The following is a 23691-nucleotide window of genomic DNA, read 5'->3' on the forward strand; positions in this document are numbered from 1 at the left end:
ATCCTGGAAATAATTTGCAAATTTTAAGCTGTGAACTCACTCTAAGTGACACAGAGAAGTCTCTTGCCCGCCCACCCTTCATCCAGTGTAGACGACCCTCCCGTTAGTATAGGAAACAGCAGTATGGACAGGATTCAGTACTATCCATGGTCTCGGGCATCCACTGAGGGTCTTAGAACGGATCCCCCTCGGATAGGTGTGTGGTGCAGTTAGGCTGTGCCCTGCCAGACTGTCAGGATGGGGTCATATGAGAAGAGCGGCGGCCCAGGAGGCGGGAGGCAGGGCCTGGTCCTCGCCGGATCACCACCTCTCCGTAAGACCTTGACCATTAGCTTCCCAACTCCGAGGCTCCCTTTCTTCAATGGCCTGGAAAACGACCAGATCAGTGGATCCCAATCTCAGCTTCATCATGAAGCCTTTTTTTGGCTCACTTTTTTTTCTTCTTCTGTGGGTCTTATATTTTAAAAAAAAAATTTTATTAAGAAAAATTGATTTATATTTTTAAACCAAGATAGAAAACTGCTGATCAGCTTAAGTAACAAAAGACAAGGCAACCACCTAAAAAGATATAATTTCAGCCAAAAGGGAGAAAATTCCTTTTTTATTTTTTGGCCCCACCATGTAGCTTATCGAATCTTAGCTCCCCAATGAGGGATCGGACCAGGGTCCTTGGCAATAAAACCTTGAGTCCTATCCACTGAACTGCCAGGGAATTCCTGGGGGGAATAATCATAAAAATTACTTTTATAATTTTTTGAGTTTTTTTTAATATGCAAAAACAGAGGCCACCATGTGGTACATGCCCAGGGGCCTAGGTTTCAAAATGTCTGGGCTTAGTAATATCTGATCTCCTTTCTGGCTCTGAAATTCTATAATTCTATATTCTGGGACACAATTTGGCTGTTTTCAGTGATTATAGAACTTCACTTTAGAACATAATTTTGGCTTCACCCATGATTTTTTTTGATGCCAACATGCAGCCCCTCATTATGGCCTTGTTCTCAGAGGAAAATTCAACCTGCTTGAAAGGTGCAGGTATGTGTTTGTGGTGAGAGCAGGAATGACAAGCTTGACTGTAGGTGCCTCCTGGCCCCAGAGAGTTCCAGGGAAAAGGTCCCTGGAGGCTGGGCGGCTTGTGGTGGGCCCTGAGGCCTGAGCCTGTCCTCCGTCCGCTGGGCCCTTCACCCATGGAAGTGCCACCCTGTCCCACAGAACTCTCGGATCCCCCCAGAGCCGTACTCACAGAGGAGTGCTCTCCCCCGGTCCTCTCCACAAGATAGCGTGGATGCAGCTTGTGTTCACTCAAGAGAGCACTTGATAATCCCGGCCTCCATTTCTTAAGGAATTAAGTCCACTTTCATCATGAACATTTTCAAACAAAAAGCATGTAAGAGAATAATGTGACAATCCTACCACCTAGATTTAATGATCATTAACATTTTGCCCTGCTTGTTTCATCTGTTTATAGTAAATTCCTACGTATAATCTGTAACTTACAAGGATTTAGAAGCACTATGTCAGCTAACACTGAGCAAACTAAAAATAACTCTTCCATATCACTGCATATCTAACCTATGTTTAGATTTTATCTGTGCAAAATTAGTCTTTTTACAGTTGATGTGTTCAAAGGTCTGAACCAGTCACGGTCCTCCTGTTCCCTTCGTGCATTCGTTGTTAGGTCTTTTCTGAACGGTCTCTGCCACCCACCCCTGTCATTTCCACGTCAGGAAGTTGCTAGAGAAACCAGGGTCATCTGTCCTGTCGAATGTCCCTCCTTCCTCGGGGCCGGTGTCTTCCTTACTCCTGTGTCGTCTGCACGTCCTCTAAACTAGTAATTAAATCGAGACGTTTGACCCAGTCCAGGTTCGCTGTTTCAGGAAGAACCCTTCACTGGCATCATTGTGGATTCCTTGTTGTATCATATCCCATAATCCATGCTGTTTACTGAGTGCTTATTGTGTGGCAGGCCTTGTGAGACTTTACAAACATAATACGCTTTGGGGGAGTAATTTAGTTTTTGCTTCACAACAGTAAACTGAATCCAGCTAGGCCTGGAAGGAGACAAGAGGTACTTGGAATTCAAAGAATTACAGTGAGAGCACAGACGTAGCAGGATTTGAGAGCTGGGAGGAGGTCTCTGCAGGGACAAGAGGAACCATGGAGATAAGATAAAACACAAAATCAGATTGCTCATAATGGGAATTCCCTGGTGAGCCAGTGGTTAAGACTCCATGCTTCCAGCGTAAGAGATGCAGGTTCAGTCCCTGGTTGGGGAACTAAGATCTCACATGCTGGGTGGCATAGCCCAGAATATACTACCAAAAAAAAAAAAAAAAATCCGAATGGCCGAGAGTCTTCTTGCTGGTCTTGCTGTCCCTGGCTCCAAGTGCTCATGGCCTCCACAGTATCCATGCCGTCTCTCTCCTGAGCAAAGAACCCAGTCTGGCCATCCAACCCATCGTTCTTAACTGTGCTGACAAGCAGCCGAACCATTTGGGTTGGGTCCAGCGTTTGCCAAGGACCAGACGTCTGGACATGCTCAAAGTGAAGTTCTCGTCAGAAAAGCTCTCCCCGCTAAATGGACGGAGCCATGGGGACTATCGCGGCTTGTAAGTTCATCATCCTGGTTCATAAATCCAGGAACGAGCCTGGGAAAGCAGGAATCCTTATAACCAAATCTCATGCTTTCTCCTTGGGAACATCGTCTGAGAACAGCTCCAGGAAGACATGGCCAAGCCTGGCCCCTGCACAGCTGTGCACGAGCGTGCCATGGACTCGGCAAGGCGGCAGCTCCGAGGAAGAGCCTGTGGAGAGGCCAGTGTGACCTTAAGCTTCTCAACAACAGCCTTGCGAAGTGAATGCAGTTGTATTTCTGGTTTTACAGGTACAGAGCCCCAGGACCAGCCTCCCAAGCCAGCACTCTCCTGCGTGCCGCGGTACTTGGCTGTCAGGACGGGGGTTTCTGGCAGTGAGGGAACAGGCAGGGCAGTCAGCAGGCCCCGCGCTCGGCCGGAACTCTCGGGAGAAGGGGGCCGCTGTTATGCGTTCTGTCCTTCTCCTGGCCAACAGCCTCTCCTCCCGCTCAGGTTGACTCAGCACTGGCCCAGGCTGCTGCTCAGCAGAAGGAAGAGTGCCTGCCTTCGAGCAGGCAGGATGAGGGCTTTCCTGGTAGTCCAGGGGTTAAGACTCTGCTTCAGGGTACACAGGTTTGATCCCTGGTCTGGGAAGTTCCGCATGGCCACAGTGAGGGGGCGGGGGCTCCTCCTTCAAAAAAGAAAAATCAGGAAGGATGAAACTACATCCCTCTTCAGCTCTACCCCCTTCCTTACTCATATGGAGTTTTTAAAGAAATTAATGGGGTGAGATCTTTTCACCATTAAGAAGAAAAAAAAAAGTGGAGTGGCTCAACATCATTAGTCAACAGGGAATACAGGTTAAAACCACAACGAGACATGGAAACATCCCTCAGAATGGTCGCTGTGAAGTGGATGGATGAGCTGTTGTGATAGGAGCTGGTGCAATTCTTCAAACATTGCCAGTGGGAGTGTAAACCAGTACAACCACTCGGGATGACTATTTGTCAAAGTGTCTTAGTCAAAACAAAGGCCTGCCTTGGGACCCACTCCTGGATCATCTGTATGCAACAGAAATCGGTGCTACACCAAGAGACCTGTCCACGAATATCCACAGCAGTACCATTCATTATAGCCCCGGGTGGAGGCCTAATTCGGGCTCCTCTGTCCTTGAGATTCTCCAGGCAAGAATGCTGGAGTGGGTGGCTGTTTCCTTCTCCAGCAGATTTTCCCAACCCAAGGATCGAACCCGAGTCTCTTATGTGTCCTGCATTGTCAGGTGGGTTGTTTACCACTAGCACCCCCCAAGAAGCCCACCAACAGGTGAATGTGTAAATGAAATTACAATATTCATGCAGTGGAATATTACACAGTTTTAAAGGGACCAGATGGCTGATATACGCAGCAGGGATGACCCTCAGAGACGTGCCGAGCCAGAGAAGCCAGACAAACAGGTGTATGCTGGTGGTTTCCATTTATATGAAGCGCAAAAGTAGGAACACTGATCTAGGTAATAATGATGGTGGTTGAGTAGTGATTATCTCAGGAATGACTCAAAGGAGTCTCTTGGGGGCTGGAAACGTCCTCTTCTTGAGTTGGTGGTAGTTACATGGATGTGAAAAGAAATGCAAAAAAGCAAAATGGCTGTCTGGGGAGGCCCTACAAATAGCTGTGAAAAGAAGAGAGGCAAAAAGCAAAGGAGAAAAGGAAAGATATAAGCATCTGAATGCAGAGTTCCAAAGAATAGCAAGAAGAGATAAGAAAGCCTTCTTCAATGATCCATGCAAAGAAATAGAGGAAAACAACAGAATAGGAAAGACTAGAGATCTCTTCAAGAAAATTAGACATACCAAGGGAACATTTCATGCAAAGATGGGCTCGATAAAGGACAGAAATGGTATGGACCTAACAGAAGCAGAAGATATTAAGAAGAGGTGGCAAGAATACACAGAAGAACTGTACAAAAAAGATCTTCATGACCCAGATAATCATGATGATGTGATCACTAATCTAGAGCCAGACATCTTGGAATGTGAAGTCAAGTGGGCCTTAGAAAGCATCACTATGAACAAAGCTAGTGGAGGTGATGGAATTCCAGTGGAGTTGTTTCAAATCCTGAAAGATGATGCTGTGAAAGTGGTGCACTCAATATGCCAGCAAATTTGGAAAACTCAGCAGTGGCCACAGGACTGGAAAAGGTCAGTTTTCATTCCAATCCCAAAGAAAGGCAATGCCAAAGAATGCTCAAACTACTGCACAATTGCACTCATCTCACATGCTAGTAAAGTAATGCTCAAAATTCTCCAAGCCAGGCTTCAGCAATACGTGAACCATGAACTCCCTGATGTTCAAGCTGGTTTTAGAAAAGGCAGAGGAACCAGAGATCAAATCGCCAACATCCGCTGGATCATGGAAAAAGCAAGAGAGTTCCAGAGAAACATCTATTTCTGCTTTATTGACTATGCCAAAGCCTTTGACTGTGTGGATCACAAGAAACTGTGGAAAATTCTGAAAGAGATGGGAATACCAGACCACCTAACCTGCCTCTTGAGAAATCTGTATGTAGGTCAGGAAGCAACAGTTAGAACTGGACATGGAACAACAGACTGGTTCCAAATAGGAAAAGGAGTACGTCAAGGCTGTATATTGTCACCCTGCTTATTTAACTTATATGCAGAGTACATCATGAGAAACGCTGGACTGGAAGAAACACAAGCTGGAATCAAGATTGCCGGGAGAAATATCAATGACCTCAAATATGCAGATGACACCACCCTTATGGAAGAAAGTGAAGAGGAACTAAAAAGCCTCTTGATGAAAGTGAAAGTGGAGAGCGAAAAAGTTGGCTTAAAGCTCAACATTCAGAAAAAGAAGATCATGGCATCTGGTCCCATCACTTCATGGGAAATAGATGGGGAAACAGTGGAAACAGTGTCAGACTATTTTTTGGGCTCCAAAATCACTGCAGATGGTGACTGCAGCCATGAAATTAAAAGACGCTTACTCCTTGGAAGGAAAGCTATCATCAACCTAGATAGCATATTCAAAAGCAGAGACGTTACTTTGCCGACTAAGGTCCATCTAGTTAAGGCTATGGTTTTTCCAGTGGTCATGTATGGATGTGAGAGTTGGACTGTGAAGAAGGCTGAGCGCCGAAGAATTGATGCTTTTGAACTGTGGTGTTGGAGAAGACTCTTGAGAGTCCCTTGGACTGCAAGGAGATCCAACCAGTCCATTCTGAAGGAGATCAGCCCTGGGATTTCTTTGGAAGGAATGATGCTAAAGCTGAAGCTCCAGTCCTTTGGCCACCTCATGCGAAGAGTTGACTCATTGGAAAAGACTCTGATGCTGGGAGGGATTGGGGGCAGGAGGAGAAGGGGACGACCGAGGATGAGATGGCCGGATGGCATCACGGACTCGATGGACGTGAGTCTGAGTGAACTCCGGGAGTTGGTGATGGACAGGGAGGCCTGGCGTGCTGCGATTCATGGGGTCGCGAAGAGTCGGACACGACTGAGCACTGAACTGAACTGAACTGAACATGGATGTGTGTATAGTAACAGTTTGAGTGAAACACTGAGTTGTTTCAACATTGTTGTATACAAGCTAAACCTCAGTTTTTAAAATACATAGAAAAACAGGAGTGAGTGTATGTATAATGTAAATACATATATATATACAGTGGAAGCAGGCCACCCAGGAGTTGAGCTGACCCCTAGGAGCGCTGGTCCCTGGCTCCCTGGCACCCCTCGTCCCCTGCGCTGCCCTGGGCCTCTCCCTGCGATCTTCCCACACTGGACATGACCCCAGTGCAGACCGCAAACGGCCAGGCCCGGAGGACGGCGAGGCAGAACCCGAGCGCCCCATGCTCCTGCTCTTTGGCCCTCTGTCCCAGTTTGACCCAGGACTAATATTTACCCTTCATACTGCAATCAGGGGGTGGGGGAGGCCCGGCCCTGGGGCAGACAGGCGGCGGGAGAGGGAGAGGGAGGGCCCAGCCCCGGAGGCCGGCAGGCGTGGGGGTCTAAGCTGCTGCTGCGGGCCGCCCGTCCTGGGCAACCTGGGAACGAAGACAGACCGGAGGCCTGGGAGGCCCAGGGCCCGGCTCCTCCTCCTGGCTACACACAACACGCCTCCCCGGCTCCCAGGCAGGGAAGGGACTTGGGACCCCGGCTCCCAGCTGGCCACACCCTGCCCTCCATTTCCTTGCGTGTGGACGGTGGACTCCACAGCCCTCCCCGCGGGCTTTCCTGCACACAGCTGCTGCTCACTAAGCCCCTCCTAAGTTCAGAATCTCCTTCAGTCTCTACAGCAAGACACTCTCCCCACCGCCCAGAGGAGGAGACAGGCTCACAGAGGTCAAAGCGACCATCACCGTGCGTTAGGGTGGGAAGGAGCCTGCAGGAGAACCCTGTGACCCCACTGACGCCGGAGAGGGAGAGGCTGGACGGTGGCAGCACCTCTTGGCTCCGCTCTGGGGCTTCCTCCCGGATGGCGGGGGTGGGCTCTCCAGCTGCGTGTCCCTATGGCCCTGAACTGCCGACCTCCGCCTCCCGGCTGATTTCTTCATGTTGGTTCAACATTAACCTGGTGGGGTCAGGACCAGCCCGCAGAGAAGTGCCGGGAGCGGACACACCATGGCGCGCGTCCGAGGCCCGCGGCTGCCTGGGTGCCTGGCCCTGGCTGCCCTGTTCAGCCTCGCGCACAGCCAGCATGGTAAGGGGGGCGCTGGAAGCTGCGATAGGCTGGCAGACCAGGGTGTGGGTCTGTGGGCTGGGGTCTCCACTGAGAGAAACAGGGCCGGTCCCCAGATCCGCACCGTGTCCAGCTCAGGGAAGGGGCCAGGCGCTCCAGGCCAGACAGACAGTGGCCGCTGCTCTCAGGCAATATGGAAGGTGTCCTGGGGGTGACCCGTGGAAGGAGGGGGCTAGTGGGCTGCCATTAGCAGCCTTCCGGGGCCTGCTGCCATCCCAGAGGCCCCCTCCCTCCGTTTCGGAAGCCAGCAGGGCTTGCTTCCTGCCCCCACGGTGGCCGCCATCCCACCCTCCTCCCCCCTGCAGTGTTCCTGGCCCATCAGCAAGCATCCTCGCTGCTCCAGCGGGCCCGCCGTGCCAACAAGGGCTTCCTGGAGGAGTTGCGGAAGGGCAACCTGGAGCGAGAGTGCCTGGAGGAGCCGTGCAGCCGCGAGGAGGCCTTCGAGGCCCTGGAGTCCCCCAGTGCCACGGTGAGGCCCCGGTGAGGCAGGCCCGGCTCCCCCAAGGGGTCCCGGCACCCCCGAAGGGGTCCCGGGTGCAGGAGCACAGAGCAGGGGCCCGAGGAACTCGGCAGCTCTCTGTTGGTCGCGTCGTGTTTCACTGGGCCGCAGGGATGAGCAGCTCAGTCTCTCTGGGAGCGCCCAGCGCCTTGGCTCTGTCAAGGCCCCAGGGTCCTGCGAGGCTCCGGGGCTTCGAGGGAAGGGGGGCTCCTCGGTCTTCAGCCGTCTGTCTGCGTTGGGATCTCTGGAGCGGCTGGCGCTGGCCGCGTGTCTTAGCTTTAGGTCTGCTGTGACTTCTGTGCCCTCGGGCGCTGAGGTTCCCGTCAGGCCTGGGGCTCAGTGTCCCGGGAGCCCCGAGCAGCCTTCCCTTCCTGGGGGATCCTCCTGGGCCCCTTCTCGCCAGTTTACTCCACCCACAGAAATCCCTTTCCATCTTGGCTGACCTGGGAATGGTGGAGGGGTACAGGCAGCCCCCCTCACGTCCCCAGGGGGTAACCGGAGTAAGGGAAGAGGGGCACGTAGGGAGAAGACAAAGTTGACTCTAAAAGGCAAAAGGGACCCTGCCACAGCCTCATACTCAGCCTTGTTTTTCAGGATGTGTTCTGGGCCAAGTACACAGGTGAGCGCGCGGAGAGATGTTGCTCTGGGAGAGGAGTCCTGGGGACCCCAGCTGCAGAGTGCTCCGCCCCAGAGAGCCTTCTGGTCTGCCCAGCCGCCCGTCCCTGCGCCCCTGCCTCGTTCCTTCCTTCCTTCCATCGCCTGCCCGCTCCTCTATTTCTGAGCGCTGTCCCACCCTTTACTTGCCCCGTCCCCACCTCAGTCTCAGTGGTGTCTCTGGGTCTTTTCTAGCTTGTGAGTCGGCGAGAAATCCTCGAGAAAAGCTCAATGAATGTCTGGAAGGTGAGGAACTGACACGGGGGTGGGGAGACCCCCGTGTGCAGAGTAGGGGTGGGGTAGGAGTCGAGGCCCGGGGTTTAGGGGCGGTGGCCTCTGGCAGCTGACATAGCCTTTCTGTTCCTGAGGTCAAGGATGCGTCTTTGCCCCTGGCTGTATGCCTGGTAATCATCCCTACGATGATTCATTGTGGAGGAGGAAATGAATGAACGAGTCATGAATTAATGCTAAGGCCTCATTCTCAGCCAAGCCCCTGCCCATGCCAATCAGTCTTCCCCGTGTCCCCAAGGCAGAGCTTCGATAACGTCACATTCATTCTCCAACACCGCCCCTGTTGCCCCCAGAATAAAGCACAGGCTTCTTAGACTGGTGAACTTGGTGGGTTCTGAATGTAACATTCCCTTCTAGCCTTCTCTCGCATCGCACCAACCCTGAACCCAGAGCCCCCGCTTCCTGAAAGCAGGCATTTCTCTAAACAGGCCAAGCTATGTCAGATCCTGGCCCCTGTTAGCATGATTATCTCCCCGTGGAGAGCCCTCGCCGCTGAACCACCCCACCCCGCCCCGTCCTTCAAGAACTGGTGCAAATGCACCACCCTGCCGGGCCTTCCGGGCACATCGTCCCTCCTCCACTGCATCCCGAATACGCCGTTAGTATGGCAGTAGGCCCCGCAGCGTGGCTTTAACCACTGGCCATGCTTTCACGGGTTAAGTAATTTATCCGGTAGACCTCTCACTAAACCTCTGCAATCTGTCAAGTTCTATGGTCAAGTGCTGGGAATTTTAAGAGAATGAGGGAGCTCATAGTTTCATAGGAAAGCAAAAAGACAAAACATCAAATTAGTTGATGGAAAAGTTCTGTTCCAGGTGCCCAGAGAATTCCAGGAGTAGTTTTACTTGTATGTGTGGGATGCCCTGATGAGTGAACAGGCAAGCATTCCAAGGCCAAGGCAAGAGCGTGTGCAAAGGCCCCTAGGCTTGAGGACTGAGATAACAGGACAGGCAAACCAGGGCCGGATTTAAGGACCTTGTTCACGCTTTCATTCTGTTGCGGGGAGCCGCTGGATATGAGCTCCGTGCGGGCAGGGACCTACCGTGGCTCTGATCGCCTTATTCGTGGCTGTGTCCTTGGTCCCAGGTACAGCGCCTGGCACATGGCTGTCACACAGGGGGCGCTCAGTGAGTGTTGGGTGCCTGCTGTTGAATGGGTTGTAGACCTTCTGGGTACAAAGGAAGTGCTGAGTAAAGGCAGGTTAAGGGTCATGGAGCAGAAGCAGCTTGGAGGGGATGGACCAACAGAGCTTTACGAGGAGAGAAGGGTGGGTGGACAAGTCCTCAGCATCAGACACCTGGACTGGGTCTCTGCAGGCAACTGTGCTGAAGGTGTGGGGATGAACTACCGAGGGAACGTGAGCGTCACCCGGTCAGGCATCGAGTGCCAGCTGTGGAGGAGTCGCTACCCACATAAGCCAGAGTGAGTGATGGGCAGGCCTGTCTGCTGAGACGCTGGGGGCGAGGAGACACTGGGGGTGGTGGGGGGAGGCTTCTCGCTGAGCGTCTTTCTATTTCAGAATCAACTTTACCACCCACCCGGGGGCCGATCTGCGGGAGAATTTTTGCCGCAACCCGGATGGCAGCATTACTGGGCCCTGGTGCTACACCACATCCCCGACTCTGCGGAGAGAAGCGTGCAGCGTCCCCGTGTGCGGTGAGCAGGGGCGGTCGGTGGCCCACGGGTCTGCGCGGGCTGGCAGCACAGGACAGGAATCGAGATGCCAGCACCCTCTGACCGGGGTTAGTTACCGACACTTCCCAGTTAGTGACGTCAGGAGGCCAGAGCAAGTCCACTTCCAGCCTCGTCCTCTCCCTCCACTTGCTTCCAGGACGTGGCTCATTCTAAATATGCTTTCCTTCCTGCTCGGGGCCTTCTCTCCAGGAAGCCCTTCCTAACCATCTCAGTCCACATGCCCTTTTTTGAGCGCCAACAGCAAGCCTCGTACAGTCCAGCCCTGCATGATTCTCGTTATTAATTCCCATCACGTGGCAGCTAGCTATAGTCACAATAGTGCCGCAGAGCCCACAGAATGACCAACAAACCCCAAAAGCTCGGGGGCAGACACCAGTAAGCATTTATTTTTTATGTGTCTGGAGGTCGACTGGGGTGGCTCTGCTCCTTGCAGCTGCAGTCCGTGGGGTCCAGATGTAGGCTGGGCTTGGCAGGGGGCCCCGCTTCAAACAGTGGGTCCAGCCGAGCTCGGCTGCTCGGGTGGGTGGGTCCAGGTCCGCTTTTCCATGATGAGGGAGGCAGAAAGGCTGCAGCTTCTTCCATGGAAATGGCAGAAATGCCAAACAGTGAACGGAAGCACAGAAACTGGCAGAGTCAGTCCTGCCCACATGCCTTTGGCCAGAGCAAGTCAAGTGATTAAGGCCAAGGTCGAGAGGTGGAGGCTACACTTTGTTTATAAAATAACAGGACAGAGGGTGTGGATTCAGGCAGAGATAACGAAATTAGTGCCAGTAACTCAATCTGCCAAACATGGATTGTCATCCTCAGCCGATCCAGCTCTCTTTCCTGCTGGGCCTTTGTGAACACACAGAATCCCTTAGACTCCAGGCGGGCACTAGCAATTGAGTACAGATCGCGCGGGAGGTGAAACCTGGGCACTATCCCTGGCTAGTCACGCCCCAGACACTTGCGCCCAGTATCTTTTGTTTAAATCTCAACAACCCTGCAAAAAAAAAAAACCTCATTAGCGATCCCTTTCACAGGCAAACGGACTGCAGCTCGGAGAGGTTAAGTGACTTGACATCATACAGGTCAAAGGTCATGGGGCAGAGCTTCCCGTCCTGTCTGGCTCCACTGTGGTCCCATGCTCTCTGTCCCCTCTCTCTCCTCACCCACCAGGCCAGGACCGAGTCACAGTGGAGGTGATCCCACGGTCGGGAGGCTCCACCACCAGTCAGTCGCCTGGACTGGAAATGTGCATCCCGGACCGCGGCCGGGGGTACCAGGGGCGGCTGGCGGTGACCACACGCGGGTCCCCCTGCCTTGCCTGGAGCAGCGAGAAGGCCAAGGCCCTGAGCAAGGACCAGGACTTCAACCCGGCCGTGCCCCTGGTGGAGAACTTCTGCCGCAACCCAGACGGGGACGAGGAGGGCGCCTGGTGCTACGTGGCCGACCAGCCCGGCGACTTTGAGTATTGTGACCTGGACTACTGCGGTGAGAGGGCAGGGCCGGGGCCTGAGAGAGCACAGGGCCTGGCGGCCAGAGCGGGAGCAGAGCCTTCCCTGGCCTCAGGCTTCCCACGTGTGCAGAGGGCCTTCCTGAGCCAGGTAGGGGCGCGCCTAGCCCCTGCCCACAGCTGGGGCCAGTGAGGCCCGCCAGCTGGGTTCGTTAGCAAGCCGGGTGCGCGCGCGGTTAACCGCCAAGCCACACGGCCTCCCCGGGGTGGGGCCCGGGGCGGTCCAGCGGCGGGTGCGGCGTGGCCCGGCCCAGCCGCAGCCCGTGTCTGGGTCCCTGCAGGGGAGCCGGTGGATGGAGACCTGGGAGACGGGCTGGGTGAGGACCCGGACGCGGCCATCGAGGGACGCACGTCTGAGGACCATTTCCAGCCCTTCTTCAACGAGAAGACCTTCGGCGCCGGGGAGGCCGGTAAGGCGCGGGCATCACGCCGTGCGGGCGGGGGCGCGGCGGCGCTCCGCCTCTCACCGGCCCGCTTGCCCCTTAGACTGCGGCCTGCGACCCCTGTTCGAGAAGAAGAAGCTGCAGGACAAAACGGAGACGGAGCTTTTCGAGTCCTACATAGAGGGGCGCATCGTGGAGGGTCAGGACGCGGAGGTTGGCCTCGCGCCCTGGTGCGTGCTCCTCGCCTCCCCCGCGCCCTCTCCCCGCCCCCCACCCCGCGCCCCGGAGCCTTCTCCGATCACAGACTTAGGCTCCACTGGTTATCTAGCCCACACCAGCATCGCATCGAGTCCTCACTGCCACCTGTTTAGATTTGGGTTTGTTACTTCTCCAAATCAGATGGTGAAGCTGAGGCTCAGAGCGCTTAAGGGACTCGTCTAAATGATGCTGTTAGTGAATGGGTTACATAGCAGGACTCAATTCCAGTTCTTCTGACCCCAGAGCTCTGCTAAGCTGTGCCAACTCTGGCCTGGAAAAAGCTCAGTGGGGGAGCGGGGGAAGGAGAGGTGCAAAACGCAGGTGGCTGCCCTTTCGTGTCACATGGATGCCTTGTCCCCAAGGGTGGCCAGGTCAAGCTGGGGTCTGGGCCCAGCAGTTAACTCTGTCCAATTAGTTCTTAAACTTGGGACTTTCTGCTTGTTTTTGTTGTTCAGTCACTAGTCGTATCCAACTTTTTGCAACCCCATGGATTGCAGCACGCCAGGCTTCCCTGTTCTTCACTATCTACCAGAGTTTGCTCAAACCCATGTTCATTGAGTCGGTGACGCCATCCAACCATCTCATCCTCTGTCGTCCCCTTCTCCTCCTGCCTTCAATCTTTCCAGCATCAGGGTCTTTTCCAGTGAGTCAGCTCTTCGCATCAGGTGGCCAAAGGACCGCAGCATTGGCATCAGTCCTTCTAATGAATATTCAGAATTGATTTCCTTTAGATTGACGGGTTTGATTTCCTTGCTGTCCAGGGGACTTTCAAGAGTCTTCTCCAACATCATAGTGCAAAAGCATCAATTCTTCGGCGTTCTGCCTTCTTTATGGTCCAACTCTCACATCCATACATGACCACTGGAAAAACCACAGCCTTGACTAGACAGACCTTTCTGCTTGTAGGGCTGGTGAATGGGGCAGCCTGCCACCCAACCCTGCCACCTGCTGATGCTTCCCGCTTCCCCCCTCAGGCAGGTGATGCTCTTTCGGAAGAGTCCCCAGGAGCTGCTGTGTGGGGCCAGCCTCATCAGTGACCGCTGGGTCCTTACGGCCGCCCACTGTCTCCTGTACCCGCCTTGGGACAAGAACTTCACCGAGGCCGACCTGCTGGTGCGCATCGGCAAGCACTCCCGCACCAGGTACAGGGGGCCCTGGGTGTGTGGCCAACTGTGCGGGCCCTGTGGCTCTGAGACACTGGGGGTATGTCTGTGTACATCTCTTGCAGTAGAAAACCCAGCAGTCCCTGCTATAAAGTCGACTTGCCCATGTCCTGACTAAAGCTTGGACCTGGGGACAGAGAAGCTAAGGCTTGGCAGAGAGCAGAGTCCTGGCCTGCCCTTGGTGCCCCTGCAGGCATCAGGACGCGGCCCAGGCATGAGCCCTGAGTAGAGGCTGTTTGGGTCAGGGCTCGCAGCCTGTGTCCCTCCCGCTGCTGCCTGGGCTGCTTGATTCTCGAGCCTTGGGGCAGCTTCAGGCCAAGAAGCAGCTGCCTGGGGGCCTGCCAAGGCGGAGCTGGCCCGCTGCTTACCCTGACTTCTGGCCCCTGAGGGCAGGCAGTTTCCCTCCTTGAGGAACCTGCCGACCTCCCTCGGTGGCCTGCAGCTTCTCTTTTTTCTCTGCTGGGGTCTGCACAGGTATGAGCGGAAGGTTGAAAAGATCTCCATGCTGGACAAGATCTACATCCACCCCAGGTACAACTGGAAGGAGAATCTGGACCGGGACATCGCCCTGCTGAAGCTCAAGAGGCCCATCGAGTTCTCCGAATACATCCACCCCGTGTGCCTGCCCGACAAGGAGACAGCAGCCAAGTGGGGCAGCCAGGAGGGCAGCCGGGGGGCGGCGGCGGGGGGGGGGGGGGGGCGGCTCGAGGCTGAGGGGGCCTGGGCTGGGTTCCGGGCCCAACTCTGACATCCTGTCGCCTTGCCGAAGCTCATTCCCATTTCCAGGCCTCGGGCCTTCCTGCCACACGGGTCTTAGGCTCGGGTCTCTAAGGGGTGGTGCTGGGGCCGGGAGACTCCTGGGCGGGTCTTTTCTCACTGGGTCCTTCTCCCTTCCCCAAAGGCTGCTCCGGGTTGGGTTCAAAGGGCGGGTGACGGGCTGGGGCAACCGGAGGGAGACGTGGACCACCAACGTTGCCGAGGTGCAGCCCAGCGTCCTCCAGGTGGTCAACCTGCCTCTCGTGGAGCGGCCAGTGTGCAAGGACTCCACCCGGATCCGCATCACCGAGAACATGTTCTGTGCCGGCAAGTCCCCTGGGTGTGGCGGGGCTGGGGTGGGAGGATGAGACCCCTTAACAGCGCGGGCCTGTGTTCAAGTCCTGGCTTCGCTTTATTTGTTTACATATTATACATTTTATTTAAACATAGTTGAGACACAATGTTAGTGTCAGGTGTACAGCATAGTGATTCAGTGTGTCGATAGCTTATACTCCATTTAAAGTTGTTACAAAATAATGGCTGCATTTCCCTGTGCTGTTCAGTATATCTTGGTTATTCAGTCTGTGTGTGGTGGTTTCTCTCTCTTAACCCGCAGCCCCGTCTTGCCCCTCCGCATCCCTCTTTCCCCACTGGTAATTCCTAGTTTGTTCTCTGCCAGTGAGTCTCTTTCTGTTTTGTTATATTCATCTGTTCTATTTTTTGGATTCCACAGATAAGTGATAACACAGTATTTATCCCTCTCAGTCTTTCTTATTTTGCTAAGCACACTACCCTCTAGGTCCATCCATGTTATGGCAGATGGCAGAATTCCATTCTTTTTTAAGGCTGAGTAATGCTGTCTGTCTTCTTCATCTGTTCGTTTATCGATGGATGCTTAGGGTTTTGCCTTGCATTATTGCCCTTCCCAGATATTATGTTTTTTTTGTTTGTTGTACAAATTGAAGGTTTGTGTCAAGTCTACGGGAGCCATTTTACCAACATCTGTTCACTTCGTGTTTCTGTGTCACATTTTAGTAATTCTTACAATGTGTCAAAGGTTTTCATCATTATTATATTTGTTATGGTGATCTGTGATCAGATGTTGTTATTGTAATTGTTTTGAGGCATCACGAGCTGCACCCATATAGCCAGCAAACTGTTCTGACTGCCCCTCTTTCCTCGGGCCTCTATTCTCTGAGACACAACACTATAGCAATTAGGCCAGTTAATAACGCTACCATAGCCTCTAAGTGTTCAAGTGAAAGGAAGAGCTGTACCTCTCATCTTAAATCAAAAGCTAGAAATGATTAAGCTTAAGGAGCAAGGCATGTAAACCTAGGCCTCTGGTGTCAAACAGTTAGCTGAGCTGCAAGTGCAAAGGAAAATTCTAAAGGGAAACTAAAGGTGCTATTCTAGAGACTTCCCTGGCGGTTCAGTGGTTAAGATTTCATGCTTCCACTGCAGGGGGGACAGGGTCAATCCCTGGTCAGGAGACTAAGATTCTGCATGCCGTGCAGTGTGAGCCTGTCCCCCCAAAGTGCTGCTGCTGCTGCTAAGTCACTTCACTAGTGTCCGACTCTGTGCGACCCCATAGATGGCAGCACACCAGGCTCCCCCGTCCCTGGGATTCTCCAGGCAAGAACACTGGAGTGGGTTGCCATTTCCTTCAATGCATGAAAGTGAAAAGTGAAAGTGAAGTTGCTTAGTCATGTCCTACCCTCAGCAACCCCATGGACTGCAGCCTTCCAGGCTCCTCTGTCCATGGGATTTTTCAGGCAAGAGTACTGGAGTGGGGTGCCATTGCCTTCTATAGTGAACATATAAATGATAAGAAAGCAAAACAGCCTGATTGGTGATATGAAGAACGTTTTAGTGGTTTGGACAGAATTAGCCCCAACATTCCCTTAAAAGCCAAAACTTAAAAGCTAGCAGAGACTGATTTATGAGGTTTAGGGAAAGAAGCTCTCTTCATAATATCCAAGTGCAATGTGAAGCAGCAAGTTATTCAGAGGATTCAGCTAAGATAATTCATGAAAATGACTATACTAAACCACTGATTTCCAATGCAGACAAAATCACCTTATATTGGAAGAAGATGCCCTCTAGGACTTTCATAGTTAGAGAGGAGAAGTCAATGCCTGGCTTCAAAGCTTTAAAGGATAGACTGGCTCTCTTGTTAGGGGCTGATACAGCTGGTGACATAAAGTTCAAGCCAATGTTCCTTTACCCTTAAGAAAATCCTAGGGCCCTAAAAGAGTTAGTCGCTCAGTCATGTCCAACTCTTTGTGACCCCATGGACTGTAGCCAGCCAGGCTCCTCTGTCCATGGAATTTTCCAGGCAGGAGTACTAGAATGGGTTGCCATTGCCTTCTTCAGAGGATCTTCCTGTCTTGGGGATCAAACCCAGGTCTTCTGCATTGCAGGCAGATTCTTTACCACTTGAGCCACCAGCCCTTCGGAATTATGTTAAATCTACTCTTCCTGTGTTCCCTAAATGGAACAGCAAAGCCTGATGACAGTGCATCTGTTTACAATATAGATTACTGTTTTAAGTCCATTGTTGACACCTGATGCTCAGAAAAAAAAAATTCCTTTCAAAATATTCCTTCTCATTGACAATGCACCTGGTTACCCAAGCGCTCTGATGAAGACACACCACAAGATTCCACAAGATTAATGTTTCCATGCCTGCTAACGCAATATCCAGTCTGCAGCCCATGGGTCAAGAAGTGGTTTTGGCTTTCAAGTATTATGATTTTAAGAAATATATTTCATAAGGCTGCAGCTGCCATAGATGGTAATTCCTCTGATGGATCTGGGCAAAGTAAATTGAAAAGCTTATGGAAAGGACTCACCATTCTAGATGCACTAAGAACATCTGTGATTCATGGAAAGAGGTCAAAATGCATGGATGACTTTGAGGGGTTCACAACATCAGTGTAGGAAGTATTAATAGGTTGGTGCAAATGTAGTTGCGGGTTTTTTGCGGTTTTGGATCATGAATTTTAAATCATTATAGCTAGGCTCAAACACATCTTTATTAATCAAAATTAGAACCATTATTATCAACATGTTTTTGTCAGTGAGAAATAACTTTGCTTATTCCTGTAGCATAAAAATCTGTGCTTCGGGATTCAGTGAACTCTCAGAAAGCATTTTCTGCCTCCTCCTGGTTGTGGAAGCGTCATTCCCTGCAAAAAGTTGTTGAGATGCTTGAAGGCCTGGTCGCTGGTTGGCGAGAGGTCAGGTGAATATGGCGGATGAGGCAAAACTTGAGCCCCGTTCGTTCAGCTTTTGAAGCGTGGGTTGCACAGTGTGTGGTCGAGTGTTGTCACGAAGGAGAATCGGGCCCTTTCTGCTGAGCGATGCCGGCCGCAGGCGTTGCGGGTTTGGTGCATCTTGTCGACGGGCTGAGCGTACGTCTCAGATGTAACGGTTTCTCTGGGATTCCGAAAGCTGTAGAGGGTCAGACGGGCAGCGGGCCGGCTAACAGTGACCAAGCTCTCTTTTGGTGCAAGTTGGCTTTGGGAAGCGCTTTGGAGCCTCCTCTTGGTTCAGCAACTGAGCTGGTTGTCACATAAAATCCACTCAGCGAGCACATCACAATCCAGTCGAGAAACGGTTAGTTGTTTTTGTGTGGAATAAGAGAAGACGATGTTTTTGATTTGTGGTCAGCTCATGAGACACCCACTTATTGAGCTTTTCCACCTTTCCAATTTGCTTCAAATGCCAAACGACTGTTGAATGGTTGATATTGACTTCTTCAGCATCTTCTCGTGTAGTTGTAAGAGGATCAGCTTTGATGATCCTCTCAATCGTTTAGTCAGCTTCCAGTGGCTGGCCGCTACGCTCCTCATCTTCAAGACTCTCGTCTCCTCTGCAAAACTTCTTGAACCACCACTGCACTGTACGTCCGTTGGCAGTTCCTGATCCAAATGTGTTGCTGATGTTGTGAGTTGTTTCAAACAGTTTCATATAACTAGGAAGGGCTGCATTTTTGCTCTGGTCATTATCTTTGGTCTTTCCCCTTTTTGAAATGCCTTTAGTTTCTTCTAGTTTTTTAACTGTTGTGTGGATAGGGAAACAGTGGAGACAGTGACAGACTTTATTTTTTGGGCTCCAAAATCACTGCATATGGTGACTGCAGCCATGAAATTAAAAGATGATTGCGCCTTGGAACAAAAGCTACGACCAACCTAGACAGAATATTAAAAAGCAGAGACATTACTTTGCTGACAAAGGTCTGTCTGGTCAAAGCTGTGGTTTTTCCAGTAGTCATGTATGGATGTGAGAGTTGGACTATAAAGAAAGCTGAGTGCCAAAAAATTGATGCTTTTGAACTGTGGTGTTGGAGAAGACTCTCGAGAGTCCTTTGGACTGCAAGGAGATCCAACCAGTCCATCCTAAAGGAAATCAGTCCTGAATATTCATTGCAAGGACTGATGCTGAAGCTGAAACTCCAATACTTTGGCCACCTGATGTGAAGAACTGACTCACTGGAAAAGACCCTGATGCTGGGAAAGATTGAAGGTGGGAGGAGAAGGGGACGACAGAGGATGAGATGGTTGGATGGCATCACCAACTTGATGGATTTGAGTGTGAACAAGCTCTGGGAGTTGGTGGTAGACAGGGAAGCCTGGTGGGCTGCGGTCCATGGGGTTGCAAAGAGTTGGACGTGACTGAGAGGCTGAACTGAAGCTGACACTGAATTGTTGTGTCGTCAATAGGAGGGAGTTACGGTCAGTGAGTGTACTTTCTTCTTTCTTTTCTCCTCTCATACTTTTCATTGTATTTTTTCTGCTTGTTGGAAGTTAATCAGCCCTTTCGTTGAAGCATCCATCTCCTGGTTGGATGGAGCTTGTACACTAGCAGACTTTTCAAGAGGGTTTTATGGGTTAAGAATTTCCTGAGTTCTTGTATGTAACTAACTGGTTTTCTGTAGCCTTGCTACCTGAAGTTCAGCAGCATTGGCTATAAAATCCATGGTTTAAGTTTTCCTCCCTTGAATTTGTTGTTACTTACTTTGAATGTTGTTTTCAAAGTCTGATGCCAAGTGTAATTCTTTTGCTCATGCAAGGGAGTTGGTTTCTTTGCTTGGAGGCCTTGAAGGTATTTTCCTCATCTTTGAAGTCTCAGGTTTTTAGGCTAGGTCTCAGAGCTGAGTGTTTTAGATCAGCTTTGCCAGGTTCCCAGTGGGTCCTTTCAGTATGCACATCTGACCTTTTATTTCTATGAAGTTTTCTTGGACTACATTGTACATATTAGTTCGGTCCCATTGCTTCCTTTCTTCCCTTAGTCTGAGTTCCATTTCAACCACTTTCTGCTTTTAACCTACTTACTGTTGTTTTGTCCATTTAATTTTTGAATTTCTGATTCATTCTTTTTCACATGCCAAAATTTTGCTTGAGGATATCTTTTCTTGTTTTTGGCCCTATTGAGCGGCTTGGAGGACCTGTTTCCCAACCAGGAATTGAACCAGGGTCACAGCAGTGAAAGCCTGGAATCCTAACCACTAGGCCATCAGGGAATTCCCCGCTTGATATTTAATTCAGTCACAGTTTTCTTCTGTTTCATGTTTGTGTTTGGGGATTTTTGTTGGCTGAGCTATTTTCGTTCGTATTTATTGTTGTCCTGTTGTATCTTTGTATAGATCTACTTGGTTTTCATCTATTCAGTTTGCAGATTTGGGGTTATTTACAAGATTCCTAACTCCTATGCATCTATTTCTTTGACCTAGAAGATATTTTCCCCTCCTCATCTCCACATAAGTTTTGATATTAAATGTATAGTTAGATACATTAGTAAATGTACATTAATTAATGTATCTAACTAATGGGCTTCTCTGGTGGCTCAGATAGTAAAGAACCTGCAAACCTGCCTGCAAAGCGGGAGGTGTGGGTTTGATCCCTGGGTTGGGGAGGTTCCCTGGAGAAGGAAATAGCAACCCACTCCAGTATTCTTGTCTGGAGAATTCCACGGACAGAGGAGCCTGGTGAGCATCAGTCTGTGCATTTGCAAAGAGTTGGACACAGCGGAGCGACTAACACTTTTGCCTTTAGATACATTAAAGCAGCTTGAAGTCTGGGTGTTCTCTGGGTTACACTTATGTTGACGGTGTAGCTTCTGTTGTTCTTTGATTTCCTCTGCGTTGTTTGTGGAGGGTGCTGGCTTGGGGATGTTTGGATAAAGGCAACTGCCCTTTTTCTCAGCTGCCTGTCAGTCTGTGGGTTTTGTAAGTCACTCTGCCTGTTGGGTGGCGACTGGCTTGGAGGCAGCGAAAGGAGAGGCAGAGAAAGCAGCGGTTCGGGGGGAGAGTGGTGTGTGATGGGCCCGGTGCAGAAGCGGTGAGAGTGGCTGGCCTGGGGCTGCGTGTTGAAGGCAGAGCTGACAAAACCTGCCTGGGCTGGATGTGCGGGCTGAGGCAATGCGCAGAGTCGGGGAGGGCTAGCAGTCGGGGGCACTCAGCCGCAGCATCTCTGGAGGGGAGAGTGGCTGGAGCGTGAGCTGCTCGCTCCCTGAGCACTGTGGTTCTCTCTCAAGGTTACAAGCCTGGGGAAGGCAAACGAGGGGACGCTTGTGAGGGTGACAGCGGGGGACCCTTCGTCATGAAGGTAAGCGTCTCCGAAGGCCCGGAGCTGGTGGGTAGATCTTTCTGGGTGGACGGGGAGGGACCCGAGGTTTCAGGAACAATCGCTTGACCCTCCCTTGGACTTGACTCTATTGGAACCCCCATGTTTCTTCCTCAGAGCCCCTCTAACAACCGCTGGTATCAAATGGGCATCGTCTCATGGGGTGAAGGCTGTGACAGGGATGGAAAATACGGCTTCTACACACACGTCTTCCGCCTGAAGAGGTGGATACAGAAGGTCATTGATCGGTTCGGAAGTTAGGGAGCCACCCACAACCCAGGCTCCTCTCACTGCAAAATCACAGAGTCCGATCCAGTGAAAGAATTATTTTTGTGGTTTGTTCCTAAAACTATCTTTCTCAATAAAAGTGACTCTATCAATGAGCCTCGGGACTCCCAGTGCCATTCATGGGGCAGCTCAGAAGAGCCTGTCCCACCACTGGCCAAGCGACACGCGAAGGACCCGCCACCCCGAGAACAGGGCCAGGTGAGAGGGGAGATGGCAGCCTGAACTTAGGAGCACTTCAGATATTCCAGGCTTGGGGCATTCATGGATTATTTCATGTAATCCTCACACAAGGTAGTAACTGAGCCTTGGAGAAGTACCTTGTCCAAGGCCACATGGCTACGCAGGGTCTAAGTCTGACTTGAAATATAGGAGATACTGAAGCCTGTGCCGGAGTGTGAAGAGCTTGTCCTGGGACGAGCCTCCAGAGAAGAGGCGGGAGGAGGGCAGTCTAGTGAGGGGTGAGTAGTTACATCCATCTAACGTCATTAAGGGACTTCCCAGGTGGTGCTGGAGGGAGACTCCGCCTGCCAATCAATGCAGGACAGGCAAGAGGCGGGGGCGGGCGGGGGGGAAGCATTCGCTCCCTGGGTTGGGAAGATCCTCCGGAGTAGGAAGTGACACCCCTCTCCAGTATTCTTGCCTGGGAAATGCAACTGGCTACTCCATGGGGCTGCAGAGTCGGATGTGACTGAGCACAGATTATTAAAGTATCAGACCTATGCCCCTCAAAGGCTCGGTATTTTAAGTGTCTTCCCTCTGAAGGGTTGTGGGATAGCAGATTGGAGTAGGGACCCTAGCATCAGGCTGCCTGAAAGTGTCACTCGCTCAGTCGCGTCGAACTCTTTGCGACCCCATGGACTGTAGCCCACCAGGCTCCTCTGTCCATGGAATTCTCTAGGCAAGAATACTGTAATGGGTAGCCATTCCCTTCTCCAGGGGATCTTCTCAACCTAGGGATCAAACCCAGGTGCCCTGCATTGCAGGCAGATTTTTTACCATCTGAGCCACCTGGGAAGCCCATATTTTGGTGTCAGCCTTAAAAAGGATAATCATGGGAATCCCCTGGTGGTAGGACTCTAGGACTCTGTGCTTCCAATGCTGGGGCCCAGGTGGATCCCTGGTCGGGGAACTAGGATTCTGCAAGCCACCAAGTGCAGTGGGGAAAGGAAAGGGCAGGGGGATAAACACGGTTAAGTTACTTGACTTCCTGGAGCCTCAGTTCCCTTATGTATAAGATGTGTATGACGACGTAACTTACCTAATAAGGTTTTGAGGATTAGAGGCCCTTGGCGTTGTGTGCTTAGTAGAGCAGCTGGTACCTGGTCAGCTCTCCACGCGTCACCGCTGCTCTCGTTCTCCCTGCTCCTCGTGTGGTGAAAGTTCCTCGGCCACTTTCTTCTCTGGCCCCTGAAAAAGCCTAGTGGTGGGGTTGTTGCTGCCTGGAATTCCCACTCCCACCGTGGTTGTCAGACTGGAGTAATTTGTTTTCCTAAGAAATGGGAACAAGTTGTGGAAGTGGATTCTTAAAGGGTTTGGACAGTCTTAAGAGGCATGGAACCTTGAAGGTGTCTTTTCACAGCACGTGCTTCAGTGTGCGGTGGTCGGAGGGCAGTGTGTGGGACGGCGCGTAGCTCTGACACATCGTTGCCCTTCTATGTAGCTCTAGTTTCTAGCTGACCTCGGCGTATTGCTCTTCCTGTTGGGTGTGTGTTTGACTCAGGGAAGCGGGCATTGCAGCCTACGATGTGTGTGCCAGGGAGTTGCCTCTGGTGTGAGGCACTGATCTCTCGGTGACCACATCTAGCATGTGGAATTCTCAACCCCGGGCTCAGAGGTGGGGGGAGCATGGGTGGTCACCTTCTGGGCCTAGGAGCTAAGATCTTTAGATTTCATGGTTTAAGGCTGGAGGGGACCTAAGGTAGGTATCTTTATCCACCTCTCCCCTTCCTCTCCTTTTTTCCCATTCTCATTTTTTAAAAATATATCAAGGAAGAATTAGGACTGAGTTCCTCATTCTTAGGTTCTAGTTGACCAGAAAGTAGGGTAAAAACTGGAAACTCAGTGAGCGTGCAGGATCTTGGCAGCCTAGAGCTTTAACCCAGAGCAGGGGTAAGGCATTGTTAATTGTAATACCCCAAATCTGCTTTTTCAACAAGGGCGTACCTTCTCACAAGACTGATGGCCACTTTGGTTTTTCAAATTAGCTGTGCTAATTCAAGATCCAAGCACAGCCATTCCTTCTAAATATGTTC

At 51.6% G+C, this 23691-nt stretch overlaps 1 protein-coding gene across 1 annotated transcript; it reads left to right on the top strand.

Moving 5' to 3' along the window:
* The first annotated feature begins 7140 nt into the window (after positions 1-7140).
* F2 (coagulation factor II, thrombin) lies at positions 7141-21528 on the top strand. Its single transcript, XM_068988131.1, has 14 exons — positions 7141-7289; positions 7634-7797; positions 8422-8446; positions 8677-8727; positions 10089-10194; positions 10292-10428; positions 11626-11940; positions 12244-12372; positions 12449-12575; positions 13578-13745; positions 14241-14414; positions 14668-14849; positions 21063-21133; positions 21269-21528. The coding sequence occupies exons 1-14, from the start codon at positions 7211-7213 to the stop codon at positions 21410-21412; spliced, it is 1872 nt and encodes a 623-aa protein (XP_068844232.1). The 5' UTR covers positions 7141-7210; the 3' UTR covers positions 21413-21528.
* Positions 21529-23691: the final 2163 nt, after the last annotated feature.

This window comes from Capricornis sumatraensis, chromosome 16 (assembly GCF_032405125.1).
Source record: "Capricornis sumatraensis isolate serow.1 chromosome 16, serow.2, whole genome shotgun sequence".
NCBI classification, from domain to species: domain Eukaryota; kingdom Metazoa; phylum Chordata; class Mammalia; order Artiodactyla; family Bovidae; genus Capricornis; species Capricornis sumatraensis.